At 36.1% G+C, this 22,064-nt stretch overlaps 1 protein-coding gene across 1 annotated transcript in view; it reads right to left on the reverse strand.

Annotated features, from left to right (window-relative positions):
* Positions 1-666: 666 nt before the first annotated feature.
* Positions 667-22,064, reverse strand: part of LOC123525941 (nucleoporin NDC1-like) — a 31,569-nt gene continuing 10,171 nt past the window's right edge. The window contains exons 4-16 of the mRNA XM_053537773.1: positions 17,830-18,001; positions 17,411-17,534; positions 16,582-16,690; positions 15,693-15,741; positions 15,059-15,194; positions 14,184-14,276; positions 12,932-13,013; positions 11,449-11,586; positions 10,949-11,037; positions 10,266-10,380; positions 8,024-8,124; positions 7,040-7,191; positions 667-3,036 (exon numbers count right to left, since the gene is read on the reverse strand). Coding sequence (XP_053393748.1) covers positions 2,973-3,036; positions 7,040-7,191; positions 8,024-8,124; positions 10,266-10,380; positions 10,949-11,037; positions 11,449-11,586; positions 12,932-13,013; positions 14,184-14,276; positions 15,059-15,194; positions 15,693-15,741; positions 16,582-16,690; positions 17,411-17,534; positions 17,830-18,001 — 1,424 coding nt within the window. The 3' untranslated portion in view covers positions 667-2,972. The remainder of the gene's footprint in view (positions 3,037-7,039; positions 7,192-8,023; positions 8,125-10,265; positions 10,381-10,948; positions 11,038-11,448; positions 11,587-12,931; positions 13,014-14,183; positions 14,277-15,058; positions 15,195-15,692; positions 15,742-16,581; positions 16,691-17,410; positions 17,535-17,829; positions 18,002-22,064) is intronic.

The raw sequence follows: 22,064 nt of genomic DNA on the forward strand, positions 1-22,064 counted from the left end.
CATGAATTATCAGAGGTGGAGGACGAATGATTTCAGACACAATGTCTTTTATCAAATCGTCATGGAGAACATGTGCCCCGCTCAGGGATTGAACTCGCGACCCCGCAATCTGTAGACCAACGCTCTCCCTACTGAGCTAAGCGGGCGGAAGGACATGGCGTGACCACAACAGCTTACCATGAGCATTGCGCAGGTGAGCTAAAAAATCCTACCGAAATAGTCATTAGGTTTTAAAATTAAAGGGAAACAAAATGTGTTGTTTTTTTCTCTTTAAAATTTCCCTTATTGTGTTTGAGGCTTCTATGCCTATTCAGCTTGCATGTATTCATTAAAAAAAATTCTGGACACAAGTTGACTTCAGTCTTCAGAAATAAGTTACAGACAACTCAGAATAAGTTAACAAGATTTATGCTCAATTTGAACTGGAACAAAACTAGAACCTTTCAAATCTCTTAACTGGTTACCAGCTAAAAAAGGGAGTTGAATAAAACATACTTTGTCATGTTTAAGGGTTAAAAAGGGCCTAGCTCCAGATTGTGCAAGATATCTTATTCCTCAAGACACTCTTCATAATTTAAACACAAAGCTTACTGTGTGGAGCAGTAAATAATTAAAATCAAATAAAACTCGTGTTTATGAGGTTGCTTCCCTTTTTCAACAACTTACTTACAGAACTAGATACCTTTTATTTATACATGATTCAATGTACATTTATTATGTTACTGTTTTAAAGTCTGTATGTTGGTTAAACTTGTTGAAAGATCAAGTGCTTTGTGATACGTCATCTTCATAATTTTGGTTTGTCTGTTAGTTTTTGTTCTGGTTTAGCATCCTTTTCTACATTGTTTCTTTCATATATGGTGTCAATTTGTAGCAGAGAGCCAACGCCCTACTTTACAGTGCTGCATCACTGGAATATCTTGCTGTAGACACCTGACATGATACCCTATCCAGTCCCATCATACTGACACTGGGATAACAAGTCCTAGCACTATCCTAATGCCAAGCGCCAAGCGAGGAAGCTACAAGTAGTATTCTTCACGTCTTTGGTACAATGCGGCCTGGGAGCAAACACTGCCTGCCATACTTTGAGTGAGCACTCTACCACTTGACTTCCCATGTATCATGTATTAAAATTAATTTATCTATCCATGTTTCTGCTTGTCTTTCTACCACAAAAATCGATAGCAGTCATAAAATCACCATAAATTTTTTTAGTAGGCACAATCTTCTAAATCATTGAGGGAAACAAAAACTGTGCAACATTTTGAAAAATGAATCAATGTATTCCAAGAAGTACAAAAACATATTCAAACAAAACAATATACAAGCAGTCATATTAATACAAAAATGGTGAAAATATGAGCACAAGAACATTATTTTTATACACATAATTTTTTTGTTTGAAACAAAATTAGCACTTTTAATAGACATGATTTACTCTTCAATCATATACACAGAAAAAAAAATGACCTTGATGACCCTAAAGCACTCACCAGAGTTGACAGTTAAATAGGCAACAATCTGGATAAAAGAAAAATAATCTGAACAATCTGGGTAGTGGGTCCAAGGATCACTGCACAAAAGTATTTCTAAATCGGGAAAGCAGTTAGTCATAAAAGATTAAGTAAAGCTTCTGCTATACATATCAGAAACAGAGAACACACCCACTGGCAACCATGTTTTTAGACACATAATTAATCAGCATAACATTGGTAGAAGCTACAAAGCATTTCTAAATCGGACTAGGGTTTAGCTAAGAAAAGGATGATTTTTCTTTTAATATTTAGCTTCAGCCATCCAATGTGTAATCAAGCTAAACAATTTGATAAACTTTGAAGGAGGACTATCCAAGGAACATCTCAGTCATTTTTCATTTGTATTTTGAAGAAAATACAGTGCATTCGCGATGCTACGAATCGCAATTTAACGAAATACCGGTATACTACGAAAAGGTGCTGTGGTCCCGGCTGCTTTCCTTCTTATTTCTAAGTAACAAAGTGGCGGTTTTACGAAAATGCAATTTTACGAAAAATGCGCTCCTACGAACGTATTGTGATCCCCTTCAAGCCTGTTTTCAAATGGTTTTAGTTGCGATTTTACGAATGTATCGTCTAAGTTTTCACATCTTCCATAACGGCGTGAAAATGCTTTGGAGTGGAAAGTGTCACTGTCATTTAGCTGGGTGTAAACAGTGATTAAAGTGTGAAAACTTAGTAATTAAATTCAAAACACATATGCTGTACACTATGACACAAGTTAGTTATTCTCCTATAACTGTCCGATCGGATGGCATACAAGACACACTTGCTTCGATATCTATACGTCTCAAGGAATCAGTGCGATTTTTTTTCTCGTGCAACAATGTACCCTGTATACGTTTTATGTACAGTAATTAAAAGTGAAGAAAAAAACAACCTGTTCTACATTCTACATATCATCTAAGTTTAGATTCAAGTAAGATTTGTAGTAAACCCAGATGTACATATAAAATTGGTATACATGCACTCCGATACGAAAATCACATGTAAAAATATCAGGAGTTACGACGTGTAGATATTAAGGTGCTGTATAGCGAAATTTCCTATGCTACGCTCCAACGAAAACGCGATATCACGAAAAAATCGGGCCGTCCCTTGGCTTTTCATAGGATCGCGATTGTACTGTAGCTGAAAGACTGACGAATACTGGACAGTGAATGATCACAATAGTTCATGTTGAGAGAATACTCTGTGAGCTAAACTGAAACATTTCTTTCAGAAACTTGTAGCACAGTGCCTCCCTCTCATACCATATATGATGCTGAAATCATAAAATGTTTTTACAGAATAACTGCGAGTAGCACCATTTCTTGATCAGATTGTTCCCCTATAGTGTCACAGTCTGTTATAAAAGTTCGAACATTTGATATAAACAGTCCATGCATCACTAATTTCTTCCTTAACAAGAAGCTATTTTCTCACAGTATTTGATCACTCTCTGTAGTCTAAGAAGTTATGCAGTTTCTTCTCTGTGTCTACTGGCAGACCAATATCTCTGAAATAAGATAAAAAAATTGGTCAACAAGTGACAACAAGGAAAATCCATTTCAAACTGATTACAGGTTCACCTTAAAATGATTACCTGTTCAACTTAATTGCATACTGAGATTTTATACCAGGATCAACATGTCCCAAAACTTCTCTAATTGAGGAAAGTAAGTGGCCAAAAATGTAACTGATGCCATTTAGAATATTTGTCCTGTTTGAAACTTTAAAAATTCACCCTTTATATATTTTATGAGAATTTTTATTTTCTCATCAGTTTTATTTAAAGAGCTGTAAAACTGATTTAAAAAGCTTGTGACTCATAAATGTTGAGGATTTGGACACAGAAATATACACAAACCATCCAAAGTATTTCCTCATCTACTGAATACATGGAAGTTTCAAGTTCCTGGAATATCATCAAGTTAACTCAGCCACTAACTTCAAGTTAAATGAAGCACACATAGGGAAAACTGCCATTTTTTTTTTACTGAACTTACTTGACCAGAGCTTTAAACCTATTAAAATAAAGCAGGTCACTAATGCAAACAATAAACTTACAGTTGTTTCCCCAAGATGTTGATAATACTCTCAGAGGGTAGTTCACTAAAGCTCACAATAAACTTTATACAAAAAATGTTTTTCAAAATTTAATGTTTTGACTATATTTAAGACAGCAGGTCATTAAAGCCTACTATATACTTACAAAAGATGTTTCCCAAATGTGTTGACAATATTTAAGACAGCAGGTCACTAAAGCCTACTATATACTTACAAAAGATGTTTCCCAAATGTGTTGACAATATTTAAGACAGCAGGTCACTAAAGCCTACTATATACTTACAAAAGATGTTTCCCCAAATGTGTTGACAATATTTAAGACAGCAGGTCAAGCCTACTATATACTTACAAAAGATGTTTCCCAAATGTGTTGACAATATTTAAGACAGCAGGTCATTAAAGCCTACTATATACTTACAAAAGATGTTTCCCAAATGTGTTGACAATATTTAAGACAGCAGGTCATTAAAGCCTACTATTAACTTAAAAAAGGTGTTTCCCAAATGTGCTGACAATACTTAAGACAGCAGGTCACTAAAGCCTACTATTAACTAAAACAAGAGCTGTCCGTAAGACAGCCAAGCTCGACTATTCGAAATATTGTCACAGAAGCAGGAAATTATTACCAAAAATGTTAAATATCAAAAGAGTTTTAAGTTCGAAACGGGACATAATTTGACCAAAATGCATATCAGAGTTATGGGACTTGATGCTATCAACTAGTTTTATAACCCCGAAGAAACATGTTAAGTTTCAATTCCATATCTGCATTAGTTTCGGAGATAGTAACTTGCATGTAAAACTTTAACCAGAATTTTCTAAGTCCAAAAGGGGACATAATTTGCTCAAAATACATGTTAAGAGTTATGGAACTTGACCCAGTGAGGTTGGTAACTGACCTAGAAAAAGAATAAATAAGTTTCAAAGCTATATGCCTTTTGGTAATAGCAGTATGTACTTGCACGCAAAACTTTAACCAGGATTTTCTAAGTCCAAAAGGGGGCATAATTTGCCCAAAATACATGTCAGAGTTATGGGACTTGATTCTATCAACTAGTTTTATAACCCCGAAGACACATGTGAAGTTTCAATTTAATATCTGCATTAGTTTTGGAGATAGTAACTTGCATGTAAAACTTTAACCAGGATTTTCTAAGTCCAAAAGGGGGCATAATTTGCTCAAAATACATGTCAGAGATATGGGACTTGACCCAGTGAGGTAGGTAATTGATCTAGAAAAAGAAAAAATAAGTTTCAAATCAATATGCCTTTTAGTAATAGCTGTATGTACTTGCACGCAAAACTTTAACCAGAATTTTCTAAGTCCAAAAGGGGGCATAATTTGGCCAAAATACATGTCAGAGTTATGGGACTTGACCCAGTGAGGTAGGTAATTGATCTAGAAAAAGAAAAAATAAGTTTCAAATCTATATGCCTTTTAGTAATAGCTGTATGTACTTGCACGCAAAACTTAACCAAAACTTTCTAAGTCCAAAAGGGGGCATAATTTGCTCAAAATACATGTTAAAGTTATGGAACTTGACCCAGTGAGGTTGGTTATTGACCTAGAAAAAGAATAAATAAGTTTCAAAGCTATATGCCTTTAAATGATAGCTGTATGTACTTGCATGCAAAAACTTAACCAAGGTGTGACGCCGACGCCGACGCCAGGGTGAGTAGAATAGCTAGACTATTCTTCGAATAGTCGAGCTAAAAAGGTGTTTCCCAAATGTGCTGACAATACTTAAGACAGCAGGTCACTAAAGCCTACTATTAACTTAAAAAAGGTGTTTCCCAAATGTGCTGACAATACTTAAGACAGCAGGTCACTAAAGCCTACTATTAACTAAAACAAGAGCTGTCCGTAAGACAGCCAAGCTCGACTATTCGAAATATTGTCACAGAAGCAGGAAATTATTACCAAAAATGTTAAATATCAAAAGAGTTTTAAGTTCGAAACGGGACATAATTTGACCAAAATGCATATCAGAGTTATGGGACTTGATGCTATCAACTAGTTTTATAACCCCGAAGAAACATGTTAAGTTTCAATTCCATATCTGCATTAGTTTCGGAGATAGTAACTTGCATGTAAAACTTTAACCAGAATTTTCTAAGTCCAAAAGGGGACATAATTTGCTCAAAATACATGTTAAGAGTTATGGAACTTGACCCAGTGAGGTTGGTAACTGACCTAGAAAAAGAATAAATAAGTTTCAAAGCTATATGCCTTTTGGTAATAGCAGTATGTACTTGCACGCAAAACTTTAACCAGGATTTTCTAAGTCCAAAAGGGGCATAATTTGCCCAAAATACATGTCAGAGTTATGGGACTTGATTCTATCAACTAGTTTTATAACCCCGAAGACACATGTGAAGTTTCAATTTAATATCTGCATTAGTTTTGGAGATAGTAACTTGCATGTAAAACTTTAACCAGGATTTTCTAAGTCCAAAAGGGGGCATAATTTGCTCAAAATACATGTCAGAGATATGGGACTTGACCCAGTGAGGTAGGTAATTGATCTAGAAAAAGAAAAAATAAGTTTCAAATCAATATGCCTTTTAGTAATAGCTGTATGTACTTGCACGCAAAACTTTAACCAGAATTTTCTAAGTCCAAAAGGGGGCATAATTTGGCCAAAATACATGTCAGAGTTATGGGACTTGACCCAGTGAGGTAGGTAATTGATCTAGAAAAAGAAAAAATAAGTTTCAAATCTATATGCCTTTTAGTAATAGCTGTATGTACTTGCACGCAAAACTTAACCAAAACTTTCTAAGTACAAAAGGGGGCATAATTTGGCCAAAATGAAGATCAGAGTTATGGGACTTGGTGCTATCAACTAGTTTTATAACCCTGAAGACACATGTGAAGTTTCAATTCAATATCTGCATTAGTTTTGGAGATAGTAACTTGCATGTAAAACTTTAACCAGAATTTTCTAAGTCCAAAAGGGGGCATAATTTGCTCAAAATACATGTTAAAGTTATGGAACTTGACCCAGTGAGGTTGGTTATTGACCTAGAAAAAGAATAAATAAGTTTCAAAGCTATATGCCTTTAAATGATAGCTGTATGTACTTGCATGCAAAAACTTAACCAAGGTGTGACGCCGACGCCGACGCCAGGGTGAGTAGAATAGCTAGACTACCCGGTATTCTTCGAATAGTCGAGCTAAAAAGGTGTTTCCCAAATGTGCTGACAATACTTAAGATAGCAGGTCATTAAAGCCTACTATTAACTTAAAAAAGATGTTTCCCAAATGTGCTGACAATATTTAAGACAGCAGGTCATTAAAGCCTACTATTAACTTAAAAAAGATGTTTCCCAAATGTGCTGACAATATTTAAGACACCAGGTCAAGCCTACTATATACTTACAAAAGATGTTTCCCAAATGTGTTGACAATATTTAAGACAGCAGGTCATTAAAGCCTACTATTAACTTACAAAAGATGTTTCCCAAATGTGTTGACAATACTGTAGATGGAACTCCTCAATGATGACTGGAGTAAATATTTGAGTGGTACATCATTACTGTTAGAGTCTTTTGTTACACGTCTGCTTACACCACCTGTTAACTTGAAATGCTTGTCAATATTCTGTTAAAAACAAAAAACTTTTTGATTTTATAAGAGAAATGTTTTGCTTTTCTAGTCCAATTTTCTTATTACATGTTATACCACCAAATGCTCTAAAATGATGCAACATGCTAAAATATATAAGCTACATGAAACATTAAAATTCTGAAATCTCAGATTTCTCTTCCGTTTACAAGATGAAAAGCCTAGAAAACATTTCATTCAAAAGATTAAATGACTACATTTCAAAATGTCAGCTACATTTCCATTCCAAGATCAAACTCAGCTTTTAGGCAATAGTAAGACTGTCCAAAGTACACAGTATTTTGTTCCTATTACGGGAGAAATTTTTCCTATATATCACAAATATGCCTTCTTTTCATGTGTTGCTGTTTTTACTACCAGAAATATGTATTTATATACTGCTAATAGACTACTGGGAAGTAACTCCTTTTGGATTGATAGTCTTTACTTTTCTCAATATTATACTGAATCATCATTGGCAGTTTCAGATTTCCTTTTTTTCTTTCTTTCTTTGGGGTTGGGAAGGAGGTCGGGCCATCTTCACAGTGAATTTCCAGCTTTTAGTGGTGGAGGAAGCCCCAATGTGCCCCTTTATGCATTATTTTAACACAGGTGTACGCCTGGGTAGAACCATCAACCTGTCATAATCCAGCTACATGGCTTCCTCACATGAAAGAATTATACCGTCCAACTGATGTTTCAAACTCACTGCAGTGAGAGGCAAGTGACCTTAAACACCATGCACTTTCATAAATAGAACTGCTATGTTTGCATCTGAGAAATGTAAAACTGGACTAGACTGTAGTAATATATATTTGAGATACTATACCTCTTGTAAATTAAGTATAGCTGTTATAATATCCCTCAATGACATCTGAACAACTCCAAATGAATCTTCATTGAATGATGCAACTACTAACGAGGATAAAGCTGTAAAAAAACAAAAATCCCAGATGGGTCTAAGTCACTCACCTGGGGACCATGACCTTTAGACCTTGATTCTAACTAAGCTTTGAAAACATCCATTATGCAGTTCAATAAAAGTTATATAAAGGTATTCACTCTTTTTTTTTTTTTTCACTGTGGCAGCCCTAGAAAGTGACCAAGCAGAACCACCTACACAAATGTCAGAGAGATCTATAGAAGGATGCTACAGTTTGGTGAAGACCCATCAAGAGATTCATGAGAAGCAATTGTTTAATGGTTTTTTCTATTTTTCGTTCTGGTGAACCCTAAACGTGCCATATATGCCCCCATTTCAACAACCTTGGGAGAAGACTGTACAGATGAAGTTGTAATATTTCAAATAATGTATACTAAGCTTCATCTGAATTGGATGGCCACTGTAGGAGCAGCTGAGTACACAATGTGCAGATATAAATGTTATACATCAAAGTCCAAAAAAGGGATATACTGGTACTGATGATAAACCCGAACAGAAAATGAGTTTTTTTTACCTGTAACTTTTTTATTTCTGCAATTTGTAATCAATGGTCAGTATCAAAATAAAGCTTAACATTTGCTGAAAACTATACATAATTCAAATTTATATTTAGTTAGCAAACTCACACGAAGTGAGGCCCTGAAAGGGGTTTGTAAAATGGGGGCTGTACAAAGGTTGACTGATGATAAATTCGACCACTTTGTCATTTACAAAATTTTCTTCGTAGTATTACTTTTTGAAACTTTCCCCAATAAGCTGCAACAGTCATTCCTGATCAAGTAATGAAAAATGACCCAATGTCAGGCCTTCATGTTGCAACAGTGAGCATGCGCAAAAAATCACCCTCTTCCCCAGTAATTTTGGATAAATATTTTATACAGATAAATGTAAGTCTTTTATTTATACAGAATATTTACCAATACCAATTTTGTTTTTATTTACACCAGTTGGTGTTGTAAGTGGAAACTATTAGATGGTGTGTTCTATTTTATAAATAACCGATTGCAATCGAATATTTCCAAGGTGGTCGACTTTATCATCTGTCCAGGTTTATCATCAGTACCAGTAACTCGGACATATAAGTTCTAACAATATGCACGCCTAGTGGTAGAGCGTCCGCTTAGAGTGTGGGAGGTCGTGGGTTCGATCCCCGGCCGCGTCATACCAAAGACGTAAAAAATGGTACTAGCAGCTTCCTCGTTTGGCGCTCAGCATTAAGTGGATAGTGCTAGGACTGGTCAGCCCTGTGTCAGTATAATGTGACTGGGTGGGGTATCATGCCATGTGTCTACGGCGTGAAATTCCAGTGAGGCAGCACTATAAAGTTGGGCATTGTGCTCACTGCTACAAGTAGACACCATCGTTTATATGACTGAAAAATTGTTGAAAAAGACGTTAAACCAGAACACACACAGACAAGTTTCATTTGAATCGAACGGATTTGTAGGAGCAGTTGAGCACATAAGGAAGTGTGACAGATATACAGTTCAAACACACGCTACGTAAAGTGCATTTGAACACATTTATCATGAAAAGGGTGCTATATAAATCTGGTATAATATATCTGTGTTCAGGGTCTGTAACACCAGGGGCATAAAAATCAATGATGGATTTAATCTGAAAATTGCAATAACATTCAAAATGAACAGTCATTATTTTCTTGCTTTATTCGTCGGGTTTAATGTCACACCGACAAAATTATAGGTCATACATTGACTTTCCAGCTTTTGATGGTGAAAGAAGACCCCAGGTGTCCCTGTATATTTTTTCATCACAGGCGAGCACCTGGGTAGAACCACCGGCATTCCGTATTTCAGCTGGATGGCTTCCTCACATTCATCACATTTACACAATTATAGGTTGTATGGTGACCTTCCAGCTTTTCATGGTGGAGGAAGACTCAAGGTGCCCTTCCATGCATCATTTCATCATGGATGAGCACCTGGGCAGAACCACCGAATTTCCATAAGCCAACTGGAAGGCTTCCTCACATGAAGAATTCAGCTGGAATCCACACTGGTGAAGGGCAAGTGATTTATCTTCTTGCATTTGAGAACTATAGCATTTATATATAATTTATCCAAAAAGTTTAATTTTGTCAAAAAGCCAATATTAAAAGAACACCCACCATCAACTGCCCATATCTGTATAAAAGCTGAAGCAAACAGATTCTTGTGTGCACTGTCAGGTACTTCTCCTGTGAAAAATGTCAGTAAGGACCGCTTCTTCAAACCATTTACTATCTACAAGGGTAAGTAAATTACAAATGTCAATTTCAAATCATTCGCCCTGAAAGTGAGTGCTGCCCCAATTAAATCATCTCATGCAAGGTACTTTTTGAGCCAACTACCAGCACTATTGTGAAATGATTAAAGTACTGTTGGCATACTTTTCTCTAGTTTTTGCAAAAATGGCTATTTTTGAGTTGACACGAATTCAAAGATTTCAAATTCTGAAGATGAAAAATATTAGGATATTGAATGTTAAATGGGATTTTAAATTGTAGGGACTGATGCAACCAAAGAAAAACAAAAATTAGTTCCCCTTAAATATTCATGACCCGTCAGTATACTGATACATAATACACTAGTAAAAATAAGATTTTGCACAAGACATATATCCTGAGTACTTCGATTATTTTATGCAGTATAAAGTAGACTGGATGACAGTTCATTGCTGTTAAGAATATATTGTTCTTGTTTTGCTGAAGATTTTACTTAGAACTTGTTTTTCTAATTCTTTCATGCCATAACACCAATGCCCTCCCCACAAAAAATAAAGATAATCAAACTAACATAACATCAATTGTACCTTATCTTTGACTGCTGTTGCTGCAGGTTTGGATGTTCCATTAGACGAAGACGTTCTCTGTTTTAAACCATCACTTGAACCATTACTCACTGAAATTGACAAAATAGACAAAACTTTGCAAACTATATATATTTAGCTACAAGTTACTATTAAATACCCATGAGTGAAAGTTAAAAATCTTGAAAAAACTGAGGATTTAATTTAGGTGGTGGGTCAAGGGCATAGCCCTGACCAAGGGTCTAAGGGGCTGGACGCTAAAACCAAAAGCCTTCCTTCTCGTCCCCTTCTAATTAACTACTGTGAAATAATTTCATTACATCAACATGAAATTTTGTGGTTTCCAACCTGGGCTAACTGGAGCATTTCTGTGGTCCTTGGCCTTTCTCCTCATATTTTATGTGTCTTGATAAGTTGAAACCCTGGATTTTTCCTTGCAACCTCCAGCAATCAGTGCTGAATTGTATAGGAAAATGACCAAACCATAACTAAAATGAGCTTACCAGATTTCTCAGTATGAGGTTGCCTGACAGGAGCATTAGCCAGTATTTTCCAGTTGACCTCTTGCACTGTGTCATTTAATTCCTGAATCACTGATAGACAAACTGCCAAAATTTTGTTCCAGTTATGTGGATGTCCACCTGCAATATAGTATTTCATTTTCACTTATACCCTGAGGTTATTGACCTTTTTGCATAATAATGAAGTCATGGAAGAGCCTTGGCGATATATGACCATTTTGTGTCGATTCCTCGTAAAACCCAACTCACTCACTCATGGAAGAGATCCAAGATTCTTAAAAATAGATAACCTAGATATCAAAAGGCTCATCAAAAACAAGAGCTGTCTCCATAGGATGATACATGCCCCCGATGGCACTTTGAATGAATAGTTATGGCCGATGTTAGAGTTTAGGACCTTTGACCTACGGACCTGGGTCTTGCGCACGACACGTCGTCTTACTGTGGTACACATTCATGCCAAGTTATTTGTAAATCCATCCATGGGTGACAAAGATATGGACCGGACACGCCCATCAATGCACTATCCTTTAACGTCTAAGCGTGACCTTGACCTTTGAGCTACCGACCTGGGTCTTGCGCGCGACACGTCGTCTTACTGTGGTACACATTCATGCCAAGTTATTTGAAAATCCATCCATGGATGACAAAGATATGGACCGGACACGCCCATCAATGCACTATCCTTTAACGTCTAAGTGTGACCTTGACCTTTGAGCTACGGACCTGGGTCTTGCACGCCACACGTGGTCTTACTGTGGTACATATTCATGCCAAGTTATTTGAAAATCCATCCATCGATGACAAAGATATGGACCGGACACGAAAATTGCGGACAGACTGACAGACTGACAGACCGACAGATTGACAGACCGACAGACGGTTAAAAAACTATATGCCTCCCTTCGGGGGCATAAAAATAGCCTGTCCATAGTCTGTATTGTATGATCAGTCTATAGTTCAACAAAGGTTTGCTGGACTAAAGTCAAGCTTGATATAAAAACTTAAACATTTATTTCTTATCTCATGCAATACTTAGTAAAACATGTCAGTCAATAATCAAAACTATTAGCCCTCAGTCTAAAGTAAGTCATTCAATAACTGTATAATATTAAACAGTATAATAAACACCAATAAAGTATTTTATATACGTATATCACACATAGCTTATGACAAAATCATAACATATTTTTTATGCGAGAATAATCTAGGATACTAGTGTCCATGACAGTAAGTCATTGAGTTATATGTGTAACAGACTGAAAATATTTCAACCCTAACTGGGAACTGAACCTTTTGCCTCTCACACCTAAGGCACGCACTCCACCACATAACTATAAAAGCTAGCTCTTATTGCAAGGCATTTTAAGCACACCTTTTTACTCTACCCTACTGCATGTACAGTTGTTGCAACATTTTTCACAATAAAAGAAGTTCAAATGTCTTCTAAAGTTACTGTACTTACCAGGCTGACTCAAACTAAAAAGTTCTTTTCTTCTTGTGCAAGAGTGTTTAGACAGTAAATTCAAATCCAAGAAACCAAGTGCCTGCAGATAAAATGAAAATGACTTAATACAGTCAACCTTGGATTTTGTTGTACATTTTTAAAAATGTTCTCAAGTTAATATTGCACTATAGCCTGTTTACAGAGTAAACAATGTCCCTGCCTCTTAAAGTTTTGCATACGCTATTGTATATAGTATCAAAATCTTTTAAATATTACAGCTTCAAAAACATATGTAACAGATGGTTTGGTCAAACAGTTATGTACTCCCTTGAAACCAGCAGGAAGACAAATTTTTCATATTTTTAATGCAATATTTTCTCCAAAAACATCTGAGATAAAGAAACCCATACTGCATAAACTTCAGCCTCTACTGCATCTGAAAATGTGATTAACATCACATAATGAGGTAAAGTACTGGTTACCTAGGGCCTCAAATTGTGCCATAGTGTTTCCCCCTGTGGTAAACCAGTGACTTGTTATATGGATAACCAAATAAGTAAATAAAATATTTTTACACATCTCTTTATCACTGACCTTTCCAGCAGATTAAAAATAACCTTATAAAAGAAGCTATGAAAGCATGAGAAGCTAACTCTCAATAACTTGACTTTCATCTTACGTGAATTCTTGATACATGTAATTCATCAACAGAATAAAATTAGCACAAATATACACAGCCCCGCATGTAAAAATAAAAGTAACTCATGTCATCATCATAAATGGATTATGCAGATTAAATCATAATCATAAATGGATTATGCAGAATAAATCATCATCATAAATGGATTATGCAGAATAAATCATCATCATAAATGGATTATGCAGATTAAATACTTCTTCCCCACTTGACTAATTATAACTACTGGGCATGCATAATGTTATCTCAATGCACCACTGAGACTGAAAGTTGATTGTAAACACAGGTGAGATATCATCATAAAACTGAATGTAATAATCTTGTGAACACTGCTTTTCCACAGATATGAACAAACATCCAAATCATCAGGATGAAATGACTGCTTGAATAACGCCTAAATAAAATTGTTATGTGTGTCCAGAAAACTGGTACTGTCCAAACACTGGTTTTCAGCCATTTCTGCATTTCTTTTGCCCGGAAATATAATGTACACTGAAAACTAAGGCAGATTTAGTGACTAACTCAACTGGACTACTTGATAAACACATCTGTAACAAAAAATCATAACTTTACCTGGAGGAGCCGCAGTTTTGTGCAAGACAGTGCATCTACCAGACATTTGTTCTTGAAGTTCTCAAACATTGTACTCACTGGAAACTCGTAACTCTGGAATAAAAATATATCTTATGTTATGATCTAGTTTATTAGTAAACTGTATAGACTTGAATGAAGCATTTCAAAATATGGAAAACAAGTTCAATAGGTAGTCCTTAAGACTATTAACTTACTCTGAAATAAAACATTTCTCTACAAGTCTGTGCTTACACCCGAAGTGAGGGTTTTATGCTGACATAAATTCATAATTTTAGACGGTAACATAAATGAACATTTAACTTGCTGGCTGAGATCTGACTTTTTCGTTCCACAGAATATACTAAAATAAACCTATTAATTAAGATATTTATAAGAAATATCAAGGAATATATTTGGGCAATTAATGTTTCAGGACAGTCAATTGTGCTGAAGGCAAGATACACTTTATGTGATAAGAAATTTGCAGCAACCAGTGTCTGGTTTACAATCTGGGTTGAGTAAAGCTGATTGGTTTCAATCACACAGACAGTTCTGGTGATACTACAGCAACTAAAAACTTACTGGTGTAATGCAGACTTAGTAAAGCACCTTAACTCCAGGAAAATTGTATGAACTCTGTTGTGCATTGTGGATTTTGTACAGCAGAGCACCATAACAATGGGGGAACTGGATAAAAACATCCTTCCACTGTAGACTTAGTAAAGCACCTTAACTCCAGGAAAACTGGATAAAATCATCCATGTAATGTAGAAATTAAACAGCAGATCACCATAATTCCGGGAGAACTGGATAAACACACGTGTATTGTAGATTTTTAAAAGCACTAAAATTCAAAGATAACTGGATAAACTCACCTGTGTATTGTAGACTTTGTAGAGTAGAGCACCATAACTCCAGGAGAACTGGATAAATAAGCCAACCAGTAAAGTCTGCCATAACAGTGCAAAGTCCAGCAACAGTCCATACAAGCTGTCTAATCGTGATTCTCTCCTGTACCAGATTAAACAATACAGAAACTTTTTCTGAAACCTTATATCAGTCGATAAACTGAGTACATGTTTTTCAATAAAACATGACTGCATACACTCAACTTAATATGCGTTTACTTGGTCACTTTTTAAGCAACTGAAGTTTTTATATGCGAACAATCATTGGCTTTGTAAGTACAAAGTTTCTACGGTCACAAAGTTTGATTCAAGTTACATGCTTGAACTTGTCAAAAAATCCGAGCATGACATCAAAGCATAGATGGTGACCTAGTTAAAAAATTCTCTGCTTTTTAACTTCCTTGAGCTGTGAAGTGCTATAACTTGAAAAATTACGTAGATATATCAAGTAAGAGAAAATGGATATAAAACATGAAACAGCATTGCAGTACTTTTCAGACCAAAACATTTAAACACCAAAAAATGTGTCCATATCCAAAAGGTAACTACAGATCTTGTTTCAATCTAGAATACATTATTTTACAAACAAAAACAATCTTACTCATGTTTGAGAGAAAGGGTTTCAGCTATAGCATCTCTTGGAATGTTCCCTGAAATTGTAAGGTTGAGATAATGTACACTTATAATGAATAAACTTAGATAGGTTTATAAATTACTATGTTTTGTATTTCAACATGTCACCAAGACAATCCATGGACATGTCCCTAGAATATTACTGCTTCACAAATGTTTAAAGTTAACAAATGTCCTTGGTCTGGACAAAATGCTTGTTTCAATTCTATTACTGTAATTCGATTATAAAACATGTATTAGTATTCTACTTAGTGTCACTAACTGTTTAATGCCACTTACATCTGACAAGAAATCAAATCACAACAGAAACATTAACTTGGTCTACAGGGCATTTGAGCACTTGATTAAACCTGGTGACAAAGGTTGTAATGTGGTGCACAGCACCTTTCAACTTTTTCAGGGGAAGGCCCTTTGAAAACATAGTCATGTTAGGTTTAACCCTTATCATGCTGGACACGATTGATTCTTCCTTTGCGACCAGTGTAGATCTTAATCAGCCTGCACATCCATGCAGTCTGATCAAAATCTGCACTGTTCGCTATTCAGTCAGTATCTTTTTGGTAAGCACCCCTTTTAACATTTAATGGTACTGTCCAAATTGAAAGATGGTTAAGTTCACTTAAGAAATTAAGCAGGGTAAGGGTTAAAGTCACACCAAGACAACTTCAGTTCATATGTTGACTTTCCTTATTTTGGTATGGGCTGGCAACTGGGTAGAACCACTTACCATCCATACTTATTCTAGTGATACAGATCACCATTTCAGTACTATAGTCAGACCTTAATAATATTATCATTGTAACTATTTTTAGAAAGAATATATTTTTGTTCAAGAGGTGCATTATCCAAGCACTTACCAAACAAATAATAGAATATATAGAAGAATTTTATCTGCCAGATCACATGACCAAGTGAAGACCATCCTGTCCTAGGAATCTGTCCTCTCACTTGGAAAAATTTGGCTTGCTGAAGATATATGAAAATGAGTTATCTGTAAGACAGCACTTTAGACACTTCTACAACTTCTTAGTAAACATTACATACCGGTAACTGACTTATAACAGTTTATTACAAATCATAATTTTCTTTTGGCATTGCTAACAACTTAGTTGAATTTACATCGGCAATGCTTGGTTGAAAAGAATATCTCTCACTATTCTCTGACTAGGTAAGCTAAAACTAAATCATCTGACTTTAATGAACATATTTAATTCTGCCTGCCTATCTGAAGACAAAGGGTATTTATGTATAAACAAGCAGCATATTGAAAGTTCCTAATTTCATTCTTAACAGAAATCTTTGCAGTATGTTCATCCACTACCTCTTTTAGTATTTATCTAATTTGCTGGGTTAACACTAAGGCAGTTAAGGTTTCAAGGTCACTTTCCAGCCTTACAAAAGAGAAAGACTTAAATTGCTACTGCAGTCATTATTTTCAAACATGGATGTTGTGCTGCACAGAACCATCAACATTCAATGTGTCAGTTGTATGGATTCCTTAAATGGAATATTCAAAACACAAGTATTAAGCCAACAGTGGTAAGCGGTCTGTGATTTGAAGTTAGTTAGTGACTAATCATTCAGGTTCAGATATCATTCAAAATCAAGCTGTGAAAATTAAATGATATCTAGATGTAAATGGCAGAATGCAGCTATACTTTCAAAACAGTGTTTGCAAAGACCAACCTGTAATGTTGGGAAATGTAGAACATTGTTCTGTTTTATATAGTGGTACACAATATACATGAGCCCCGAGTAACCTCCATATAACACAATAAACAGGTGGTATTCATTGATACAGTACAGGTCACTGAAAAAGAAAAAAATGTTAAACAAAACTTAGCATTGCACATGTGGATCCAATTTTTCATAGTCTGAGAAGAAAAAGCTTGAAATATCACTGAAGACCATAAAAATGGTACATGTAATGCTATCATTTCAAATTTAATTTTATGTATGTATGTTAGAAAACACTTTAGCAAATCTAAATATTTGTTTTCAGCTTCAAAAATAAGCAGACCTCATGACATCAACAATTCAAATGATAATACAAATGGGTACAGTAGCTTTAATAACTGCTTGCACAATTTCACTATAATATTTACCTGCTTTCAGCACATTTCCTTGACAGACTAGCATATCTGTCTCCAAGTATACATGTACACATCCAGCCCAGTAGGAGGCCACACCCCCAACAAACTACAGCATACAGCATCACAGAACCTTTAAACAACTGAGGCAGCTGGGAGAATCTTGTTATTGACATTGATGGTATCACTGAAAGAAAACATGTCTCTGAAGAGAACCACCGGTATTGAAATTTCAACGTACCTAGCCATGTACAGTATACTATTTTTAAATAAAAAATCATGTGGGCGTTATACACAGACAAATATGGTAACACATGTACACATATTTCAAAATGTACAATAACAATATGTATATATATGAAGCTCTGGCCTCATGTTTACAAAACATTTTCAGTCTCATGTGAGTTTAATAATGAATTTATATCTAAACTGCAAGATTCAAATTAAATGTTTCGTTATTGACAATTTTCAAGCGACTATTCAGAGCTGATGGTCAGTCTCATTTGTAGTTTAAGTTCTAGTAAAACCTTCTATCAAAATTTCAGTCTCAAACTCAACTGAGACCAAATAATGATTTGTGAACATAGGACCTGTGCAAAATTAGATTTTTAGATCAGCGGTCACCTCCGTTCAGCGGCCATTTTATGACGCCCCCAACGGATTTTCCTCTATTTTATCACTTTATTCAGCGGCCACCTGCCGTCCGCGGCCAGAGGCCACCGAAATTGCCTCCCGACCGCCGTATTTGACCCCTTTCAGCGGCCATTTTTCTTCCAAAACCAATTATTTTTAGGCAATAATCGCCGAAGATACCCGATTTTGAGAAGCATGTGGTTGTTAAGTTTCGCGTGACTTCACCACAAGAACGACAAAATGACATGAGCTTCTCAATTAAAACTGATAACCAAAGGTGAAATCCCCTTTTGTTATGATCAAATGGCCAGTAATTATCGGCAATTAACGTGTCACCTCGTGTCAAATTTGTTGTCCACAGTTTCATCTTGGTTAAAGATAATACTTGATAACTAATTAGTAGCATAATATTTGTGATTTTTTGTACTTCTGTCATCAATAATACTATCAAATTTATTCAAAATTAATTGTGTTTGAAAAAATTATATAAACCACTCTATCTTTTACGGAACGTAACAGCAATCTTAGATTTAGCATAGACAATAAGCGCCGAGAGTAGCTTCCCTTACCAAAATGGCGAAAATTGTAAACAAACTTTTTTTGAAGTTGGAAAATTGTCTGTAACAATTTTTGTAGGTAAAAAAAACACACCGGAGTTTTAGATTGCTAAGAATACCATTCGTATTGCGAAGGCAAATGCACGTCATTGTATCCTGGTAAAATAATAATGGAAAACTCAACAAGAGATCACAGAGTGATCTTGGTGCCCACCAATGTGCCATTTTTGAGTGTTCCAAATTTCAAGACTTACTGACTAGCTCAAGGTCAAATTTCATTTCCGTACACAACACTGTGCATGTGGTCCAAATTTGAAAGCTGTAGCTTGAGAAATGTGAAAGTAGGTCACTAGATCAATCTTAAGGTCAAAGTTTAATTCGGTACACAAAACTATGCAAGTGGTCCAAATTTGAAGGCTGTAGCTTGAGAAATGTGAAAGTAGGTCACTAAGTCAAAATCAAGGTCAAAATTTCACTTCAGAAACAAATCTATGCATGTAGTCCAAAACTGAAGCCTGTACCTTCAAAAATGTGAAAGTAGGTCACTAGGTCAATGTCAAGGTCAAAGTTTGTTTCGGTACACAATCCTATTCATGTGGTCTAAATTTGAAGCCTGTAGCTACAGAAATGTGAAAGTAGGTCACTAGGTCAATCTTAAGGTCAAAGTTCATTTCGGTACACAAAACTACGCAAGTGGTCCAAATTTGAAGGCTGTAGCTTGAGAAATGTGAAAGTAGGTCACTAGGTCAATGTAAAGGTCAAAGTTTGTTTCGGTACACAAAACCATGCATGTGGTCTAAATTTGAAGCCTGTAGCTACAGAAATGTGAAAGTAGGTCACTAGGTCAAATTTAATGTCAAAGTTCATTTCGGTACACAAAACTACGCAAGTGGTCCAAATTTGAAGGCTGTAGCTTGAGAAATGTGAAAGTAGGTCACTAGGTCAAAATCAAGGTCAAATTTTATTTTGGAATACAGAACTATGCATGTGGTCCAAATTTGAAGCCTGTACATTCAAAAATGTGAAAGTAGGTCACCAGGTCAATGTAAAGGTCAAAGTTTGTTTTGGTACATAAAACCATGCATGTGGTCCAAATTTGAAGGCTGTAGCTTGAGAAATGTGAAAGTAGGTCACTAAGTCAAAATCAAGGTCAAATTTCATTTCGGAACACGAAATTATGCATGTGGTCCAAATTTGAAGCCTGTACCTTCAAAAATGTGAAAGTAGGTCACTAGGTCAATGTCAAGGTCAAAGTTTATTTCAGTGCACAAAACTATGCATGTGGTCCAAATTTGAAGGTTGTAGCTACAGAAATGTGAAAGTAGGTCACTAGGTCAAAATCAAGGTCAACTCATGTCAAGGTTCATCTTGCCACTCAAAACCATACATGTGGTCAAAATTTGAATGTTGTAGGTTATTGACAAGAAGCTTTTAAAAGCTTTTCCCTATATAAGTCTATATGAACCATGTGACCCCAGGGCGGGGCCATATTTGACCCTAGGGGGAAAATTTAAACAAACTTGGTTGAGAACCACCAGGCGATGCTACATTACAATATCAAAGCCCTAGGCTTTGTGGTTTGGACAAGAAGATTTTCAAAGTTTTTCCCTGTATAAGTCTATGTAAACCATGTCACCCCCGGGGCGGGGCCATATTTGACCCTAAGGGGATAATTTGAACAATCTTAGTAGAAGACCACTAGATGATGTCACATACAAAATATCAAAGCCCTAGGCCCTGTGGTTTTGGACAAGAGGTTTTTCGAAGATTTTCCCTATATAAGTCTATATAAACCATGTGACCCCCGGGGCGGGGCCATACTAGACCCCAGGGAAATAATTTCAATCATCTTGGTAGAGGACCACTAGATGATGCTTCATACCAAATATCAAAGCCCTAGGCTCTGTGGTTTTGGGCAAGAAGATTTTCAAAGTTTTCCCCTATATAAATCTATGTAAATTATAGAAATAAACAAAGGGCCATAACTTACTAAAAATTTGTTGAACCAGTCTGATTTTCAGGGGGACACAACTAGGGTATCAATACATCATTCTGACAAAGTTTGGTCAAAATTCCCCTGGTAGTTTCTGAGGAGATGCGATAACGAGAAATTGTTAACGGAAGGACGGACGGACGGACGGACGGAAGGACGCCGGACCACGGACGCAGAGTGATTTGAATAGCCCACCATCTGATGATGGTGGGCTAAAAAGAAATGGGCCTAAAGGCTATAGACTGGTCAGAAGTCTGAAAAAAATACATATACTGGCTGCACCTCCGATCAGCGGTCACCTGGCTTAAGCGGCCGGATTGTCTGCTTCCCTTGGCTGGCTGCTTAAGACAGGTTAGACTGTAGTTTAATATCAGGCAAAGCGATGTAGCATACATATCAGATACAAAGCCATGTAGGATTCATATCAGACACAAAGCCATGTAGGATACATATCAGACACAAAGCCAAGTAGGATACATACCAGACACAATGCCATGTAGGATACATATCAGACACAGTGCCATGTAGGATACAGATCAGACATAGTGCCATGTAGGATACAGATCAGATACAGTGCCATGTAGGATACATATCAGACACAAAGCCATATAGGATACAGATCAGACACAGTGCCATGTAGGATACAGATCACAAAGCCATGTAGGATACATATCAGACACAGTGCCATGTAGGATATATATCCGACAAAGTGTCATGTAGGATACATATCAGACACAATGCCATGTAGGATACAAATCAGAAACAGTGCTATGTAGGATACAAATCAGACACAATGCCATGTAGGATACAAATCAGAAACAGTGCCATGTAGGATACAAATCAAACACAGTGCCATGTAGGATACATATCAGACACAATGCCATGTAGGATACAAATCAGACACAATGCCATGTAGGATACATATCAGACACAATGCCATGTAGGATACATATCAGACAATACAAAATTGTTATACAGACCCTGAATACAGGGCATTTAGAACAACAATATGTCTGTTTGTTTGTTTTGGGTTTAACGCCGTTTTTCAACAGTATTTCAGTCATGTA

This window comes from Mercenaria mercenaria, chromosome 3, assembly GCF_021730395.1.
Source record: "Mercenaria mercenaria strain notata chromosome 3, MADL_Memer_1, whole genome shotgun sequence".
Classification (NCBI taxonomy): domain Eukaryota; kingdom Metazoa; phylum Mollusca; class Bivalvia; order Venerida; family Veneridae; genus Mercenaria; species Mercenaria mercenaria.